The 16,729-nt window shown below is 37.9% G+C and overlaps 1 protein-coding gene across 12 annotated transcripts in view; it reads left to right on the top strand.

Moving 5' to 3' along the window:
• The window catches only part of FBXO16 (F-box protein 16), a 52,100-nt gene that overhangs the window by 11,794 nt on the left and 23,577 nt on the right, over positions 1-16,729 (top strand). For 9 of the 12 annotated variants that reach the window (XR_014310658.1, XR_014310659.1, XR_014310660.1 and 6 more), the window contains exons 3-5: positions 2,134-2,169; positions 9,699-9,905; positions 12,879-13,043. Coding sequence is in view for 8 of the 12 variants with exons in the window: in XM_082726856.1 (XP_082582982.1) it covers positions 2,134-2,169; positions 9,699-9,905; positions 12,879-13,043 (408 nt within the window). In the remaining 4 variants the exon portion in view is untranslated. The remainder of the gene's footprint in view (positions 1-2,133; positions 2,170-9,698; positions 9,906-12,878; positions 13,044-16,729) is intronic. The other 3 variants (XM_082726857.1, XM_082726861.1, XM_082726860.1) reach the window with 2 other exon arrangements.

The following is a 16,729-nucleotide window of genomic DNA, read 5'->3' as shown; positions in this document are numbered from 1 at the left end:
CAATGCCCCATATTGTCACTGGGCACCATGATGGTCATCTCATCCTCCTTTTGAAAAGAGGTTGTGATCTTAGGACTTAATATTTTTTCCTTCCCCCAACAGTTATTGCAAATGTAGGGCTGGATGTCAGGATGAGGAAGACCATAGTTCTAGTGAGGAACCAGTAAAGAGTTGAGCTGAACAGATGGCTTGGAACCAGTGATTTTTAAAAATTCATAAATGTAAGCCTTTGGGCCTCTGCTTGTCCTCTCTAAAATAAGGAAATTCAAAAGATCTTAGGGGTTCCTTTTAGCTCTAAAATGCTACGACTTTGGGGGCGCCTGGGTGGCTCAGTGGGTTATAGCCTCTGCCTTCAGCTCAGGTCATGATCTTGGGGTCCTGGTATCGAGCCCCGCATCGGGCTCTCTGCTTAGCAGGGAGCCTGCTTCTCCCTCTCCCTCTGCCTACTTGTGATCTCTCTCTCTCTCTCTGTCAAATAAATAAATAAATAAATAAAAATCTTAAAAAAAAATAAAATGCTATGACTTTTGAAACATTTTTGTTGTTGTTCAATCAGCAGGTGTTTGAGGGCCTGCCTTGCAACTTAGATTATAGAGAAAGTGGTTGTAATCCACATGGGAAGATAAAATGACCAGAGATGATGAGGGCCATAGCAAACTCTATAAAGCCCACGTGGAGCATGGTTTATAACTGGAAATTAGTTGGGAGGAGTTTGATCCCCTGGGCCTCTGAGAAGTACTGGAGCTGGTGACTTGGATCCAACAACAGATGACTGGTAGACTTTGGTTAGATAAAACGAAGAGTTCAGGAAATATCTGAAGCCACATTTTTAAATCTTCTGTACTCTATGGGTTCTCTTCTATTTTCATCCAGAAATCCCACATTTATCTGTTGCCATTATTTGAGAGTCCTAATAGCCCAGATGAGGGTTAATAGGGGGCAGGGGAGAAAGGCCTTCTTTTTCTTCTTCTCCAATATGAGAAAAATGTCTACCTGTAATGAAGGAGATTCTCCAGCCAGGAGCAAAACTGACATTTCACCGGCCTTGAGGTTGTTTTGAACCAATTATCTTAACCCCCCTTTTGTGTACCCTTTCAAAATAGAGTTTGAGAGTCTAAAAAAGGAAGAAAAGCGTTATCCATTAGAAGCATAAAACCAGATCATCATCCTTCTCCACAAAAAAGGAAAGAAATGGGCCTTAGTTAGTCTCCAAGTGGGAACATTCTTACAGCACTAGAGAATTTAGGCAGTGCTAAAAGTAAGGGGAAAACATCAATCCCAATTTTGAAAGCTGACAGAGGGCCTGAGTGTGGGGGAGAGAGAGACATTCACATCTGTTCGTGACTCTCCCTTGCTTCCTCTCTCCATAACTCCCTCCCCTGCTATTCTCCTTTCCTCATTCATTCAAATACACATATGACTGGTGCTCAGGAAAACACCTTCACACTAATATATAAATCTACCCACATTGTACTGCTACATCCATGAGAACATTACTTACCACAACCAATTCATTCAATCCAGCAAACAGGAGTACCTGTAATATGCTATGTACTCTACAGTAGAGATGTAAAAATGGCATGGTGTCTGTGCTAACGAGTATATCATAATAAGCCTATCCAGGTAAACACCGAGTTGTGAGCCCAGAGGTACACATACACAAATTTCTAATCCCGGAAACATATCAGTACATGTACACCCACGATATGTGTACATGACAAAATATAAAAAACAGAGCTGCTCACATAAATTTCACGCATTCTCATATGATTGATATTTGAGAGAGGATCTCCATTTTCCTCTTTTTCCTTTGTCCATTTTTTCATATCTTTTCAAATTCTAAAACTGATTTCGCCTTACAGTTCCATTCTTATGTCTTTCCCTTAACAAAAAAAGCATTGTTTTTCTTTAAGATGAATTATTCCACATGGAGAAAGTGAGAAAAACTATACTGTCTCCAAGTTAAAAATAAGGAAAGTACCCTCTCAGGAGTGAATTCTGTCTTTTTATACTCATTGGTATAATGAAAAGACTGTCAGTTTTTATTTATTGATACTTGAATGATATCTTTCTTAAAATGGGTATTTTGAACCATGAAATACAAAATCATGCCATTCTTTTTATTTATTGTAGATATTTGAAGAAAGAAGAGCTCTGCTTGGAAAATGGGTAACCATTTAAAATATAGTTACTTCTCTGTTATGTTATGTCACATTATCATAGAGCACAAAGAATTCAGTTTGAACATAAGGTAATAAGTGATCACTCATTGCCTGAGAAATTCGACTGGTACTCTCTGTATGTATCAGTTAGGGTTCTATACTCACAAAGTAGGGTTTGTAAAGGTGAGTTGAATCTGAGACGACAGCTAGCTAACCAGTCTATGTATTTTGCTATAGCATCCCAAACTTCTGTAGATACTTTGTTAGTGAAACTCATTGGAGACAGCATCTTGTCCACTGGTCAGAGATGTTATAATCCAGGTCAGAGATGTTCCCTTAATGAGAAAACATTGACTGTATGCTTTAAAGGGGAGATATTTCAAGTTGATTACACGTAACAAGAATTAAGAACCCTAAGAAGATAGTTAAGTGGGTAGCTTATAAGCAACAGGAATTTATTTTTCATAGTTGTAGAGGCTGGGAAATCCAAGATCAAGGCATGGGCAGATTTGGTGTCTGGGGACACCACTTTCTGGTTCATAGATGGCCATTGTTTCACTCTAACCTCACATGGCAGGAGGAGGGAGGGAGCTCTCTGGGGTCTCATAAGGGTTTCACCCTTGTGACCTAATTCCCTCCCAAAGCAACCCCCTTCTAGTACTACCACCTTGTGGGTTAGGTTTCAATGTATGAATTTGTGTGTATGTTGGGGGGGGATACAAACATTTAGTCCATTGCACTAGATTAACAAAAAATACTGTTTCTTAATGTTCTTGGTTGTCATAGTTGGTCATTCCTTCTTTTTTGTGTTGATCTACAAACTGCAGTCTAGGATATTTGTTAACTTAAGTAAATTTTAAAAAATTATTTGCATAGTATATCTGGAAGGATACGTAATAAAAAGGCAACATTTGTTTCCCCCGGGGAGAACTATAAATCTGGAACAGGGTAGAAGGGACTCCTTTAGCTGAAGAACCTTTTGTATCTTTTGTACCTTTTGATTTCAAAATAATAACAATATTTTGTAAATATGATAAAAATTAAGAAATTAAAAATATCAAAAATTTAAAATCTAGCTAAGTTTTTCTCATATCCTATTTATATTTCTAAACTAGCTTTATGTCTGTTACCAACAACTTAAAAAGAGATTTATTTAGAATAAGTGTTTTTTTATACTGTCATTCCACATACTATCAGTGGAAACCCCTAATTAATGTAACCAAGGCCAATCAATGTTCAGCCAGTATTTGATGTGACCAACTTTTCATTAGTTGGTAGCATTACCAGTTGTTAAATATTTTTTATACCATTCTGTAAAAAATTCAAGATCTTTATATTTTTTAAAAGATCTTGCTTTTCTTTTCTTTTCTTTCACCATAGCAAATAGAAATACATTTGCAAAGATGTCTCTTTTCCAACAGACTCATTTACAGGGGGAAGACATGGTTTTATATCTTGTCCTTTACATATTCCTTGACACTACCAGGCATTTAATAAATGCTTTCTAAATAAATAAGTGATACTTACTGATTTTTCTCTTTTGTCCCACAACAAACTTATACTTTAAAGTCACTGTATCATGTGGTAGTCCGTATACCTGCACAAATGCCACGTGAATTGTTTGAGGGGCATATTTACAATTTGCCTTATTTAATTTTCTCTCTCCATTTTAGTTTTTATTATTTTTTAATTTTTTTTATGATTTTATTTATTCATTTGACAGAGAGAGCACAAGCAGGGGTAGGGGGGTAGGGCAGTGGCAGGCAGAGGGAGAGGAAGAAGCAGTCTCCCCGCTGAGCAGAGGGAGGAGGGGCTGGATCCCAGGACCCCAGGATCATGACCCAAGCTAAGGCAGATGCTCAGCTGACTGAACCACCCAGAAACCCCCACATTTTAGTCTTTTTGTTTATTTTCAGGAATACCATAAGAGGTTGATAACATTGAAATACATTTCCAAGAAAAGAAAGGAAAAATAAGTATACAACTTTTTTTCTTTTTTTTTTTTTTTACTTAGCATGACTTGGGCTATTCATTGTAGGAATCAAGTATCAGTTTAAAGCTCAATCTAGTATTAGAAGTAAATCTAGTATTAAATAATCTGGACGGGGCACCTGAGTGGTGAGATTCCCAACCCCTCCTTTTGCCTATATGACAAAAATTGAGGAGCTAGATAATATCCAATGTAAGTAAGGATTTATTGGAGAGTGGGAAGATATGCATAAACACAGTCAGAGGGACTGTAAAGTGGTAAAGACTTAAAAGACAATTTGATGGGACTGATTGAAGTTTTAAATGCAAATGTCCTTTGAACCTGTAATTCCACTTCTGTTTATCTGTACTAGAGAAATACTCACAAAGGACACGAAAAGGCATGTTTCAGAATATTGAAGTTGGTTTTTTTTTCTTTTCTTTCTTTTTTTTTTTTGTACTGTAAATTGTGTCAATAATAAATTGAGTAAATAGATTATGGTATAGCCATGACGAAGGAATGAATGAGAAAATGAATATGCCATGAAAGAATGAGAAAACAATATGCTCTGGGTTTACTACATGTCAGGTCATTTCTGGCCATATTTTCTTGTGTTTTTAAACTGCTGCACAGTATCCTACAAGGAGGTTATACTCTAATTTATTTAATTGTTTCTTTATTGATGGCTGTATGTGTATGCTAATGCATAGAAATGGATAATTTCAAATTGTGCATAGTGTCCATCTAGGAAGATAGAATGAGATTGGATGGCGAAGAGCAGTTACAGAGGATTTTCATGTTTAATTGTATATGTACCTTTTTGAAACTTTTAAATAATAATGTGTTCTTGCTTTAATGTGAAAATCAGTTTTTGGTAATAGGACTCAGAAATTCAACCAGAGGGATGCCCCAGTGACTCAGTTGGTTAAGTGTCTGCCTTTGGCTTAGGTCATGATCCCCAAACCCTGGGATCATGACCTAAGCCAAAGGCAGACACTTAACTAACTGAGCCACCAGGGCATCCCTGTGCATAGGGCTACTTATCAGAGAACCTGTTTCTCCCTCTGCCCCTCCCCAACTGGTTCTCTCAATCTTTCTTTCTCTCTCTTTCTTGCTCTCTCTCTCAAATAAATAAATAAAACATTAAAAAAAAAAAGTCCACCAGATTGACATAAATAACCAATAGACAAACAATAATAGGCCTTCCTCTTCATCTTGTGCCTCACACACTGTGAACTTTTCCTTGCCTTTCGTTGTGAGAGGAGTGGAACCTGAAGGCTCTAGCAACTGCCCTCACTTCCTGCAACTGCAGTAAAAATCCTTGGAGTAACTAACTACTCCAAACACGGGATTTTTACAATTCTATAAAAAGGCATTACAATAATTATAAAATATAAGCATATCATAATTGTGATATAATATAACATAGCATAATACAATTGATATAAATAATATTTTTAAAAGGGAACTAACTGTAAAGGGAGGTATAATGTAGGTGATACCAGGTTGGAAGAATGGTCCTAGCTACTCCCCAAATCTCACATCTTGGATCTCTACTATGTTATGGGTATTTTTACTTGAAAGGTGAAAATGGGAGGGATGTAGGAGATTATCAAATTCCTGGACAGTTAACTCTTCCAGGGATTATTTACTCTTTGGATTATTCCTAGCACCTTTTAAATTCCAAAAGGATTTTCCCCAACCGTGAAGCATTCTTCTGAGTCATCAACCCACCTTCATTTGGAAGGAGTTCAAGGAATGCAAATTCATTTTCTATTAGCCTAAACAAACACAATTAGAATAGAAAAATCCCTCAAGGCAAAGAATACCTATCAAAACCAGATATAAATTACCTTTTGACCATGGTAATCAGGGAAATAAATGAGAAACCAATGTAATTATCTTTTTAATCTCTAGAGGAAAATGTTTTAATGTTTTCTTTTATAGATTTCTTCAGCATTTTATAATCCTAGGGTTCTTTTATATTGCTTTTAAATCACTGTTCTTCAACCTGAGCTCGTTCTCTTTTTGTGGGCAGCAGTGAAAGTAGATGGGCTAACCTCAGTCATTCTAAATGTACTTCCCAGCCTTGCCAATTTGCAGACATGATAATCTTGTGCTTTTTAATTTAATTGTTTGCATATATATTCTTTTCACACTGATTTAACCCACATACTTATTATTCTTAACATCACTTTGATATTTTATAATGATAGCTACCATGTCTACAATGAGGCGTGTGCCTTATTAAGCATTTTATACATAATTTTTTTAATCCTCACAACAACCCTACAATTTAGATATAATTATTCTTAATGTATAAAAGAGGAAATTGAGGGGTTGATAGTGGTGGAATTGGGATTTAGTGATTTATTTCTAAAGAGTATTAAAAATAATAGAGTACTGTAAGTGAGATTTCCCATGGCCTCATTCCGAAACCCACCATCAATCTGTAAGGCCATACTTCCTCTTATCCTGTTGAGAGATTACAGTTTGCATAGCTGATCCCCTATGGTTAGACATTTTTGGTTATTCTGCTTTCCTGCAGTGGTTATAATATCTCACGAAAATTGTTTTGTAACCATAATCATCCTGGGTCCCATGTAGCTCAGTTTCTACAGAACCACAGAATGCTGCCTAGAAGTAATTTTAAAATGAATTCTAATTTTCACTTCATGTTTCAAAGAAAAAAAAATCACAGCAAAACCAGTTTAAAACTCTAGACACTCTAGACAGTACTTCTCAGGTCTCCTTTTGTTGAATAATAGAAATTCAACTTGAGTAATTCAAAAGATCAAATTGACTCTATTGAGCAATTTGTGAATCGGGTCGCATTCTATCTCGCAAATAGAAAGGAGTTCCATTTAGCTGCAGAAAAGGAAAGGTTTTGAAAGGTAGAGGGAGCCTGACAATGGAAATTATTAGGAAAGAACACATTGTTTTAGGTAACATTGCTTTCCTAAGGGAAATGGAAGGGATCTGTTGGTAAATTTCCTAGTGCTGACCAGGAAATTCCAGGTTGACTGGTTAAAGGTTATATTCCTGGGGGATATATAATATTACAATTAGGTTAGTATTAAATTTTGCTTTGCTGACATGGGGCCCTTAACATAAGTGACTCCATTTTGTACTGTGGTTTTCTTTTTAATACCTTCATTCATTCCCCATTTATCTCAGTCTCTAATTGCTGTTGAGGCAATGACATTCTGAACCCCTAAACTCCCAACAAGCCAAAAACCTAACTGCTTTTCTCTCTCTTCACACTTCCCCCTTGGCTATTTTGTAGATCAATGTGGTTTCTCTGGCACAGTTCTTTCCCTGGCCCTAGTCATTCTGGTCTGGCTTCTCTCTTCATTCTAATAGTCCATCCCAAAAGGAAAGAAATCCCCCATTGTGAGAGCTGGAAATATGAATTGTGCAGAAATAAGGAGAGGAGAAATCAGGGAACACTCACACATGAATAGATTTGATTCATTTATTTGTAAGTTTAGGTTTTGGGTTTTTTTCTCCCCTGCCGCAAGCCCACTGTCAAGGCCTCTACACGAGTTGTGTATTTCCACAGTGTCAGGATTCCAAACAATGACCTATTACTGTGTATTTAACTTGGCTTCATACATGTCACACAAAACAAAGTACCATACAAAATCACACAACAGAGAAGCTATACAAGAAGCAAGGAACCAAGTGCAAGGTCAGTCCCTGAGCACGCAGTTGAGGTGAGGCCTCGGTCCAGTCTAGGTCGGCTCTCAGCTCATACTGCTGTGATGTTCAAGCAGTGGAGAATCCCTGTGATGTTTAAGATCAATCAGGTACTGTCGTTGATCGGTACGGTCAGAAGTGGAAGGGTCAGTGTCTGCAGATTCTGACAGTTTGCTGCAGAAATCTTCTGTTTAAAGGAGTTTAATCAGTCTTGGGCCTTTGCAGGCCTTCTAGTGATTATCAGCTCTTGGTTCTTTCAGGTTCCTGGGGCCTTGCTGATTATGAGTCCTTAGTACAGCCAGTCTCTGTTGTTTTGGTGATATCTGGTCTCAGGTACAACATCCTTGGCTAGTTATGTCACTGCTTGACATGAGTGACTCCATCTTGCTCTCTACATCATTCCCCCCACTTGAATTAGTTTCCAAACTGAGATTCTTAGGTCATAAAATAGATATATATAATAGTGAATAGTTTTCATCAAGAAATATTCTTGCAAATTAAAAAAATACATCATGGGTGCCTGGGTGGCTCAGCGGTTAAGCATCTACCTTTGGCTCAGGTCCTGATCCCGGAGTCCTGGGATCAAGTACAGCGTCTGGCTCCCTGCTCATCAGGGAGTCTGCTTCTCTGCCCCTCCCCTGGCTCGTGCACTTTCTCTCTCTCCCTCTTGCCCTCTCTAAGTAAATAAATAAAATCTTTAAAAAAATACTTCATAAGACTATAATGAAGTTGACTTGTCATGCTTTATATGCTTTTTTAGGTAGTGTATTTTATGATTACAGCTAAAATTTCTTATAAAATTCTCACTAGCTTGAGACAACCATAGAAAATATCTATATGCGAAATGCAATAGTATACAAAATATAGGCCACCCCAAACTTTCCTATCTCTCTTCTCTAAAATGGGCTAAGGAAAAAAAGAGAGGTTTAGACGTCCGGTAAAGTGGCTCATTCAGTCGGTAGGTGTTCCCAGAAAAGCCTTTCTTTTGGTTTTGGCCAGCCCTCAGATTCTTATCTGTGATCAGTCATTGATGTTGGAACTGTTTAGGGTTATCTCTAGGGAAAATAGTGAAGTAACCAAAGCTCTTGTTTGCCCTGCCTCAGATTACTCTGGCATCTCCTGCCTGTCTCTGACACTCCCAATCAATCATTAACACATTAGTGGGACTTTAACCCTTCTCAGGGATATTTAGACAGTATACCTTATCTCCAATGGTGAATGCAAAGCTTTGTTTCTGGTCCTGGAGTTTGGCACTTATGAGCCAGTACAGAAAGTCTGGCCAGAGAGGAGCTGCCCAGGTGCCTTCTCTTGAAATTTTATATATATATATATACACACACACACACACACACACACACACACACACACATTTTTGAAAGTTATATTTATGTATTTGACAGAGAGAGCATGAGAGCACAAGCAGGGGGAGCTGCAAAGGAGGGGAAGAGGGAAGCTCCCCTCTGAGGCTCAATCATAGGACCCTGGGAACATGACCTGAGCAGAAGGCAGATGACCAACTGACTGAGCCACCCAGGTGTCCCTGAAATTATATTTTTAAGTATATATTTTCTCAGTTTTTGAATATGACCAGCTCCCAACTTACTGTCCTTATGTAACTACAAGTTCTGAGGTCAAGTACACACACGTTTGTGTACACACTCAGGTCTTGCACATGCTCACATGTATATATGTGAGGAAGAATAGGTAAGTAACAAAACATCACATTTGTTAATTAGGGGAAGAGATACATGCTATTCATTAGGAATAAAATAATTAAACTCAATTCTGTGCCATTCTTATCCATTTCTCTAATGAATCTCTGGTCTCAAACTGAACCTGCAGTGTTTTTTAATCTTTCTTTTTTCCAGTTTGACAAATGGACAGACTCTCAACGGAGAAGAATCTTGACAGGCCTGTTAGAACGTTGCTCCCTGTCACAGCAAAAGTTCTGCTGTCGAAAACTTCAAGAAAAAATTCCAGCAGAAGCTCTGGATTTTACTACCAAGCTTCCAAGAGTGTTATCTCTATACATCTTTTCTTTCCTGGACCCACGAAGCCTTTGTCGTTGTGCACAGGTAAAAAGGCAAAGAATCCGTATACATGTTTTGTAGTGATAGCCTAGAAAATTCTAAAATGAGGGGGGAAAAAAGCACACATGCAAAACCAAGAAATAGATGAGATGGTCAATATGTGTAGTCTATATAGTTTGAATTAACCCCCGTCTTCTTTGTGCCTCTCTATTTACTGCTCAAAAGTAGATGTAAAATGATGTAAGACATCATTAGTGTCCACAGAATAGTATTTGCTGGTTGAGGAGACAAACATACATATGAAATGGTTCATCAGCAGAACAGTCTTATATTATAAAGCATATAACTAGAAAACAATTGTAAATTGTACAGTGCAGGCTATTCATAAATAGAAAAGCTCAAAATAAGGTACTAGTGGGGTATGTACAAAGAGTACAAATCTTAAAGAGTTCTGGGGGCGCCTGGGTGGCTCAATTGGTTAAGTGTCTGCCTTTGGCTCAGGTCATGGTCCCAGAGTCCTGGGATCGAGCCCTGCAGGCTAGCCTCTCTCTCCTTCTCCCTCTACCCCTATTCGTATGCTCTCTCTCACTCACTCTGTCTCTCAAATAAATAAATAAAATCTTTAAAAAAAAAAAAAAAGACTAAAAGAGTTCAGAGTAAATAGACTTGCTTCCATTGGCCTTGGAAAAGGGGCTGACTATATTGTTTTCCTACAAGTTAAGTCCACGGTCTGTTAAAGTACTTTAACTGCGGGGCGCCTGGGTGGCTCAGTGGGGTAAAGCCTCTGCTTTCGGCTCGGGTCATGATCCCGGGATCGAGGGATCGAGCCCCGCATCAGGCTCTCTGCTCAGCAGGGAGCCTGCTTCCTCCTCTCTCTCTCTCTGCCTCTGCTGCCTACTTGTGATCTCTGTCAAATAAATAAATAAAATCTTAAAAAAAAAAACAAACATAGCATTCTAAATGTCCAACAGTAAAAGACTATCATATAGCCATATGATGAATTATTGTGTGGCCATTAGAAAACATGTTTTCTAAGACCAAAGATGCTTAGAATAGGTGAAATGAAGAAAGCACTATCTAAAATTGGATATATAGAATTTCCCAGTTTGCTTTCATACATGCTTAGAAAAAAGATGGAAAAGAACCATGTCAGGTGGTTAATAAAAGTCATGTCTGACTGGTAGGGTATGGGTATTGTTTTTCTTGAAACTTCTTGGAATTTTCCAAGTTTCGCACAATGAGAATGTTATCACTGGAGGGAAATGTTATTTGAAATCACTAATCCTATCATATATGTGTATCATATGTCAGTCTTGCAAGATCTCAGCATTATATTTGTTCCCAGTCCTGCCTGTGAGGAAGACACAGGCGATTGTTCTTTAGCTAGATTTAAACACTAATATCATTGCACTAAAATGAGCTTTGAGCAGTTTAAAAATATGGGGGGAGGCTGATAATTTTGAAAGCTCTTACCTACCCTTCAACCCTCCTCCTTCCTATCTACTTAAAACAAACAAAAAACAACAAAAAGCAAAAACATAACATACAAAAAACCTACTACTCCGGGGGGAAATCAAAACAATTTAATAGCCATGTCACAACAAGATGTTAGGAAAATGAGGAAAAGAGTGAAAATGGAGAAACTTCTCCATCCCCTCCCTGCGAAACCTCTCCTCTCCACTGAATTCTAAGTTAATTAACCATACGGGGATTAAGGTCGATGTTGTTGCCTTTCTGCACTAAACGAAGTAGATGTGATTTCTGTTCTTGCCTGCAGGGCTTTGTCAGATTCTCTACCCTTTTTCGTCCTTCCAGTTCCTGAACCTGTTACTTCTTGTAATTGTGCCCTCCCCTCTCCTGTATGTCTCCTCTTCAGCACAGAAAACAATGCTAAACATAATGGAGCTCTGTACTTGGTAGATGGAAGGAGGGAGAATGGGAGGGCCAGGTAAATGGATGTATCTTACAGTTTCTGCCCTTTCTTCTTTCTTTCTTGCATTTTCTTCTTCTTCTTTTTTTCTTTTTTAAAAGATTTTATTTATTTATTTGACAGAGAGAGAAAGAGATCATAAGTAGGCAGAGAGTCAGGTAGAGAAAGAGGGGGAAGCAGGCTCCTCGCCAAGCAGAGAGCCTGATGCAGGGCTTGAGCCCAGGACCCCGAGACCACCACCTAAGCTGAAGGCAGAGGCTTTAACCCACTGAGCTACCCGGGCACCCCTCTTTCTTTCATTTTTTATGCTCAAAAAATTATTAATGATCTACTTAATGTTGAAAAAGAAGCCAGTTTTCCAAGGATGAAATTTGCATTGGAAAGTTGGATGTCATCTTTGCAACTCTTAGAGCCAAGACACAGAACCCCATGTCTGAACTTTGTATATGAACTTGACCCTAGTTTTCAGCAAGACTTGTTCAAAATCTGGAGTAAGTTATTGTAAACACTGCTGCACATAATAGGATCACCTCCATCTGGATTGTGAGATTGACCATAATGCTGTGGGAATGGAATGTACAGAGCAAATAATCTATGCTCTATGGAATCTTAAAGGCTATAGAGGACATACCATATGCCCATATGTCAAGGACATACCTTGACTTTCTATTTACAAAATTTCTATTTAGTTAAATCATAAGAATGGAGGGAAAATGGAAACATATCAAAAAATGAGTAAAGAATATGCTAAGATCTGAGTTTCTATGACCTTCATATAACTCTCATATGAGCATCTAGGAAATTCCAAAGTCTCTCTGAACCACAGTTCTCTCATTTGCAACATGAGAGTAATAATAACACCTCTTTCCTTAGGGGGGGATGGTTAGTTAATAGGTACTCAGTAAATATTAGTTGACTCTGAAAATCCTTCTGCCTGGGTAGAGAACACTTCAGGTAGGTAACTTTTTAAGTTTTGATTTGGAGGAAAAGAAAAAAAAGTCATCTCAGGTCCAGGGTGACAGCTGAAGACCTAGAGAAAAATGGGCTGAGTAGGGTTTCTCTTTTCTTTCCAATTGTTGCTTTTCCAGGTGAGCTGGCACTGGAAGAGTTTAACTGAGCTGGATCAGCTCTGGATGCTCAAATGTTTACGATTTAACTGGTACATCAATTTCTCTCCAACTCCCTTTGAGCAGGGTATATGGAAGAAGCACTACATTCAGATGGTAAAAGAACTTCATGTTACCAAGCCAAAGGTAAATTTGGGGCAAAAAGGAACAAACATACATGTATCAGCTATTTAGGAGTACGAGGGCGGGGGTGGGGTGGTGCCAGGAATGGGTTAAACAGGTGATAGGGATTAAGGAGAGCACCTGTGACAAGCACCGGGTTTCCGTGGAAGTGTCAATCACTAAATTGTACACCTGAAATCAATATCATACTGTATGCAACTGGAGTTTAAATAAAAACTTAAAAAAAAAAGAAATTCTAGAACTAAGACTAAAAAACTTGAAGTTGGGGAGTGGAATAATGAGTGTACTAAAGTTCTTTTTAATCTAGAAACTAAGCAGTATAAACAAAGGAAATACACTATTACTTCAAAATTCTCCTTTTCTGCGATCTCGATAGTCCTTTCCGAGACATCCATGTTAGCCAAGAGCCCTCATTAGACTCTCCTAAACCAGCAGTTCCCCAGGAGGTTAGGACTGTGGAGCTCCTCACTCTGTTCAGATTCCTGGATTTCCCTATCTCTGACTCCCACGCCAGGCAATTCTGACCTGGGACTCCGTGGGTATTGTGCAGTATTTGCTATCAATGGGTCATCCAATTCTACTTTATTAATTCGAATTTTCTGATTCTACCAGATGAGCAAAAGGTTATTTTTATATCATTTATAAAGAAAAGTTTTCCAATAAATCTGTAATTTTTGAAGGGAATAATGAGTATATTAAAGTCCTTTTTAATCTAGAAACTAAGCAATGTAAAGCATTTACATATAATGATAAAAAGTAAATAATGCAAGAATAATTTTTCTAGTTGTTTTCTCTGCATTATAACCAATGTTTATGTTCCTTCTTATAGTCACAGTTAATTAGATAACTCATGGGAAATTTTTATGAGCCTTTTCTTTATGGTGTGATCTATACACATGTGGAGCTGTGCATTGTTTTGTATGATAGATGAGTTCCTGAAAAATTATGTGTAAATTAGATTTTTTAATGATTTTTAAAACCACAGGGGTATCATTTTCTATTAAAAAAATGGCAGTGAATCCTTTTAAAATTGAAGAATCTTTTTAAAGATGAATAGTCAACTCCTAGCTTCTTCATTTGGGTTGAGTTTTATTGTTTTAAAGTAGAATCCATCTACATTTAGTACAGTAGTAAACTATGCATAATTAATGTTGTTCTAATTGCAATGGTAAAACTAGCCTTTCCGATTTCAGTAATTGGTGTGCTCCACAAGGATTTCTTTTAAAAAGAAAAACGTAAACTGCAGTGATGGAGAAAGTTATTTTAAAAATTACCATAGCTATGATTTCTTTTCAAGATTTGATAAGGCTTTTCTTGACTCTCATTTTCAGTTAGGGGCAGGGAATGGCATTCAAAGCTGAAGCTTGGGCCATTCTGGGGCAGATAAGAGAAGAGTAATTAACTAATCTGTAGAAGAAAAGGAGGTTTTGAGTATTTATAAAACTGACTTGAAAGCATTGTCTTCAGCTGTACTTCTTTTCTATAAAATGTGCATAACTATATTTAAAAATGAATCGTTCTGATCCAAGAAAATTGCCATCTCTTCGCTTAGTATTAAATTTCTTTAGGGAACACTTATATTAAATGTTATATTAAATGTTAGTTTTTCTATTTTAAAAAAGGACCTGGGGCGCCTAGGTGGCTTGGTCATTGGGCGTCTGCCTTCAGCTCAGGTCAAGATCCCAGAGTCCTGGGATCAAGTCCCGCATTGGGCTCCCTGCTCAGCGTCAAGCCTGCTTCTCCTTCTCCCTTTCCCCTGGCTTGTGTTCCCTCTCTCACTGTCTCTCTCTGTGTCAAAGAAATAAATAAAATCTTTAAAAATAAAAAAAATAGACCTAAGTCAGAAAGACTGAAGAGTCATGTGACTAAGGTTAATAAAAGTCAGGTGACTAAGGTTAAAAAGTCAACTGTCAGCACGATACATACTTGAGTAATTTGGGTGATTCCCTGTGAGATTGCTCCAGTGATGGTGAACGTAGGCAGCCCCTGGATTAAAGCATAATTTACCTTTACTCAAGCACCTTCCCTAGCAACCTTTCCCTCAATACCCTGTACTTAGCATGTGCTCCAGCAGAACTTTTGAAAGCATTTTATGATCAAGTGGTTGTGGTTCATATTAGTTTCCCCAACCTTAAAATGAGAGGACTGGACAAGAATGATCTTTATAACTATCTATCAGGCTATGCTATATCTACTCCAGACAGCATAATTTCAAAAAGACTTCATCTACAGAAAGAAGAGGAAGTTGAACCCAAAGTAGATAGAAGAAATAATAAAGAGCTAAAGTCAATGAAATTTGAACAGACAAATAATAGAGTGAATCAGTGAAACCAAAGCTCCTTCTTTGAAAACTTAAATAAAATTCCTAAGTTGCTAGATAGGGCGATGAAGGAAAAAAGAGAGAAAATATAAATTACTAGTGACAGGAATGAAAGAGGGGGCATCACTGCAGATCCTGTAAATAAGAATAATGAGAGAGTTTTATGAACAAGTCTATGTCACTAAATTCAAATACCTAGATGAAATGGATAATTCTCGAAAAATGCAGATTAGGAAAACAGTTCCACTAGAAAATAGAAAACATGAATAAATCTTAATCAATTTAAAAATCGAATTCACGGCTACCTGGGTGGCTCAGTTCTTTAAGCAACTGCCTTCAGCTCGGGTCATGATCCCGGAGTCCCAGGATCGAGTCCCACATCGGGCTGCCAGCTCCATGGGGAGTCTGCTTCTGCCCCTGGCCTTCTCCTCTCTCATTCTCTCTCTCTCTATCAAATAAAAAAATAAAATCTTAAAAAAATAATAAAAAATTCATAATTTTCCACAAAACTCCAGACCCAGATAGCTTCTTTTTTTAAAAAAAAAATATTTTATTTATTTATTTGACAGAGATCACAAGCAGGCAGAGAGGCAGGCGGGGAGAGAGAGAGAGAGAGGAGGAAGCAGGCTCCCCACTGATCAGAGAGCCCGATGTGGGGCTCGATGCCAGGACCCTGGGATCATGACCTGAGCAGAAGGCAGAGGCTTTAACCCACTGAGCCACCCAGGTACCCCCAGATAGCTTCATTAGCGAATTCTGTCACACACATAAGGAAGAAATATCAATTATACATAAACTCTTTCATAATATGGAAGATGAGGGGCGCCTGGTGGCTCAGTGGGTTAAAGCCTTTGCCTTCGGCTTAGGTCATGATCCCAGGATTCTGGGATCAAGCCCCACATTGGGCTCTCTGCTCTGTGGGGAGCCTGCTTCCCCTCTCTCTGTCTCTGCCTGCCTCTCTGCCCACTTGTGGTCTCTGTCTATCAAATAAATAAATAAAATCTTAAAAAAAAATAATATGGAAGATGAGGGAACACTTCCCAACTCATTACCTTTATACCAAAACAAGATAGACCCTTAATAAGAAAACAAAACAAAACCACAGATTAATATCCCTCATGAACACACATAAAAATCTTTTAAAAATATTAGCATATTAAATCAAGTTCTATACAAAGAAAGAATAATTCATGATGACCAAGTGGGAAGTATCCATGGAGAGTAAGGTTGGCATAATATTAAAAAATTAACCAATGAAATTCACAGAATAGAAAAGAAAAGATGTATGGTCATTTCAGTATATGCAGAAAAAAGCAGTTAACACGAGTTCGACATCATTCATGATTCTAAAAATTCTCAAAGACTTTAG

The sequence above is a fragment of the Mustela nivalis genome (assembly GCF_964662115.1).
Source record: "Mustela nivalis genome assembly, chromosome: 4".
In the NCBI taxonomy this organism is placed as follows: Eukaryota; Metazoa; Chordata; class Mammalia; order Carnivora; family Mustelidae; genus Mustela; species Mustela nivalis.
Note: the sequence above shows the minus strand (reverse complement) of the source record. Positions and strands in the feature narration are given on the sequence as shown.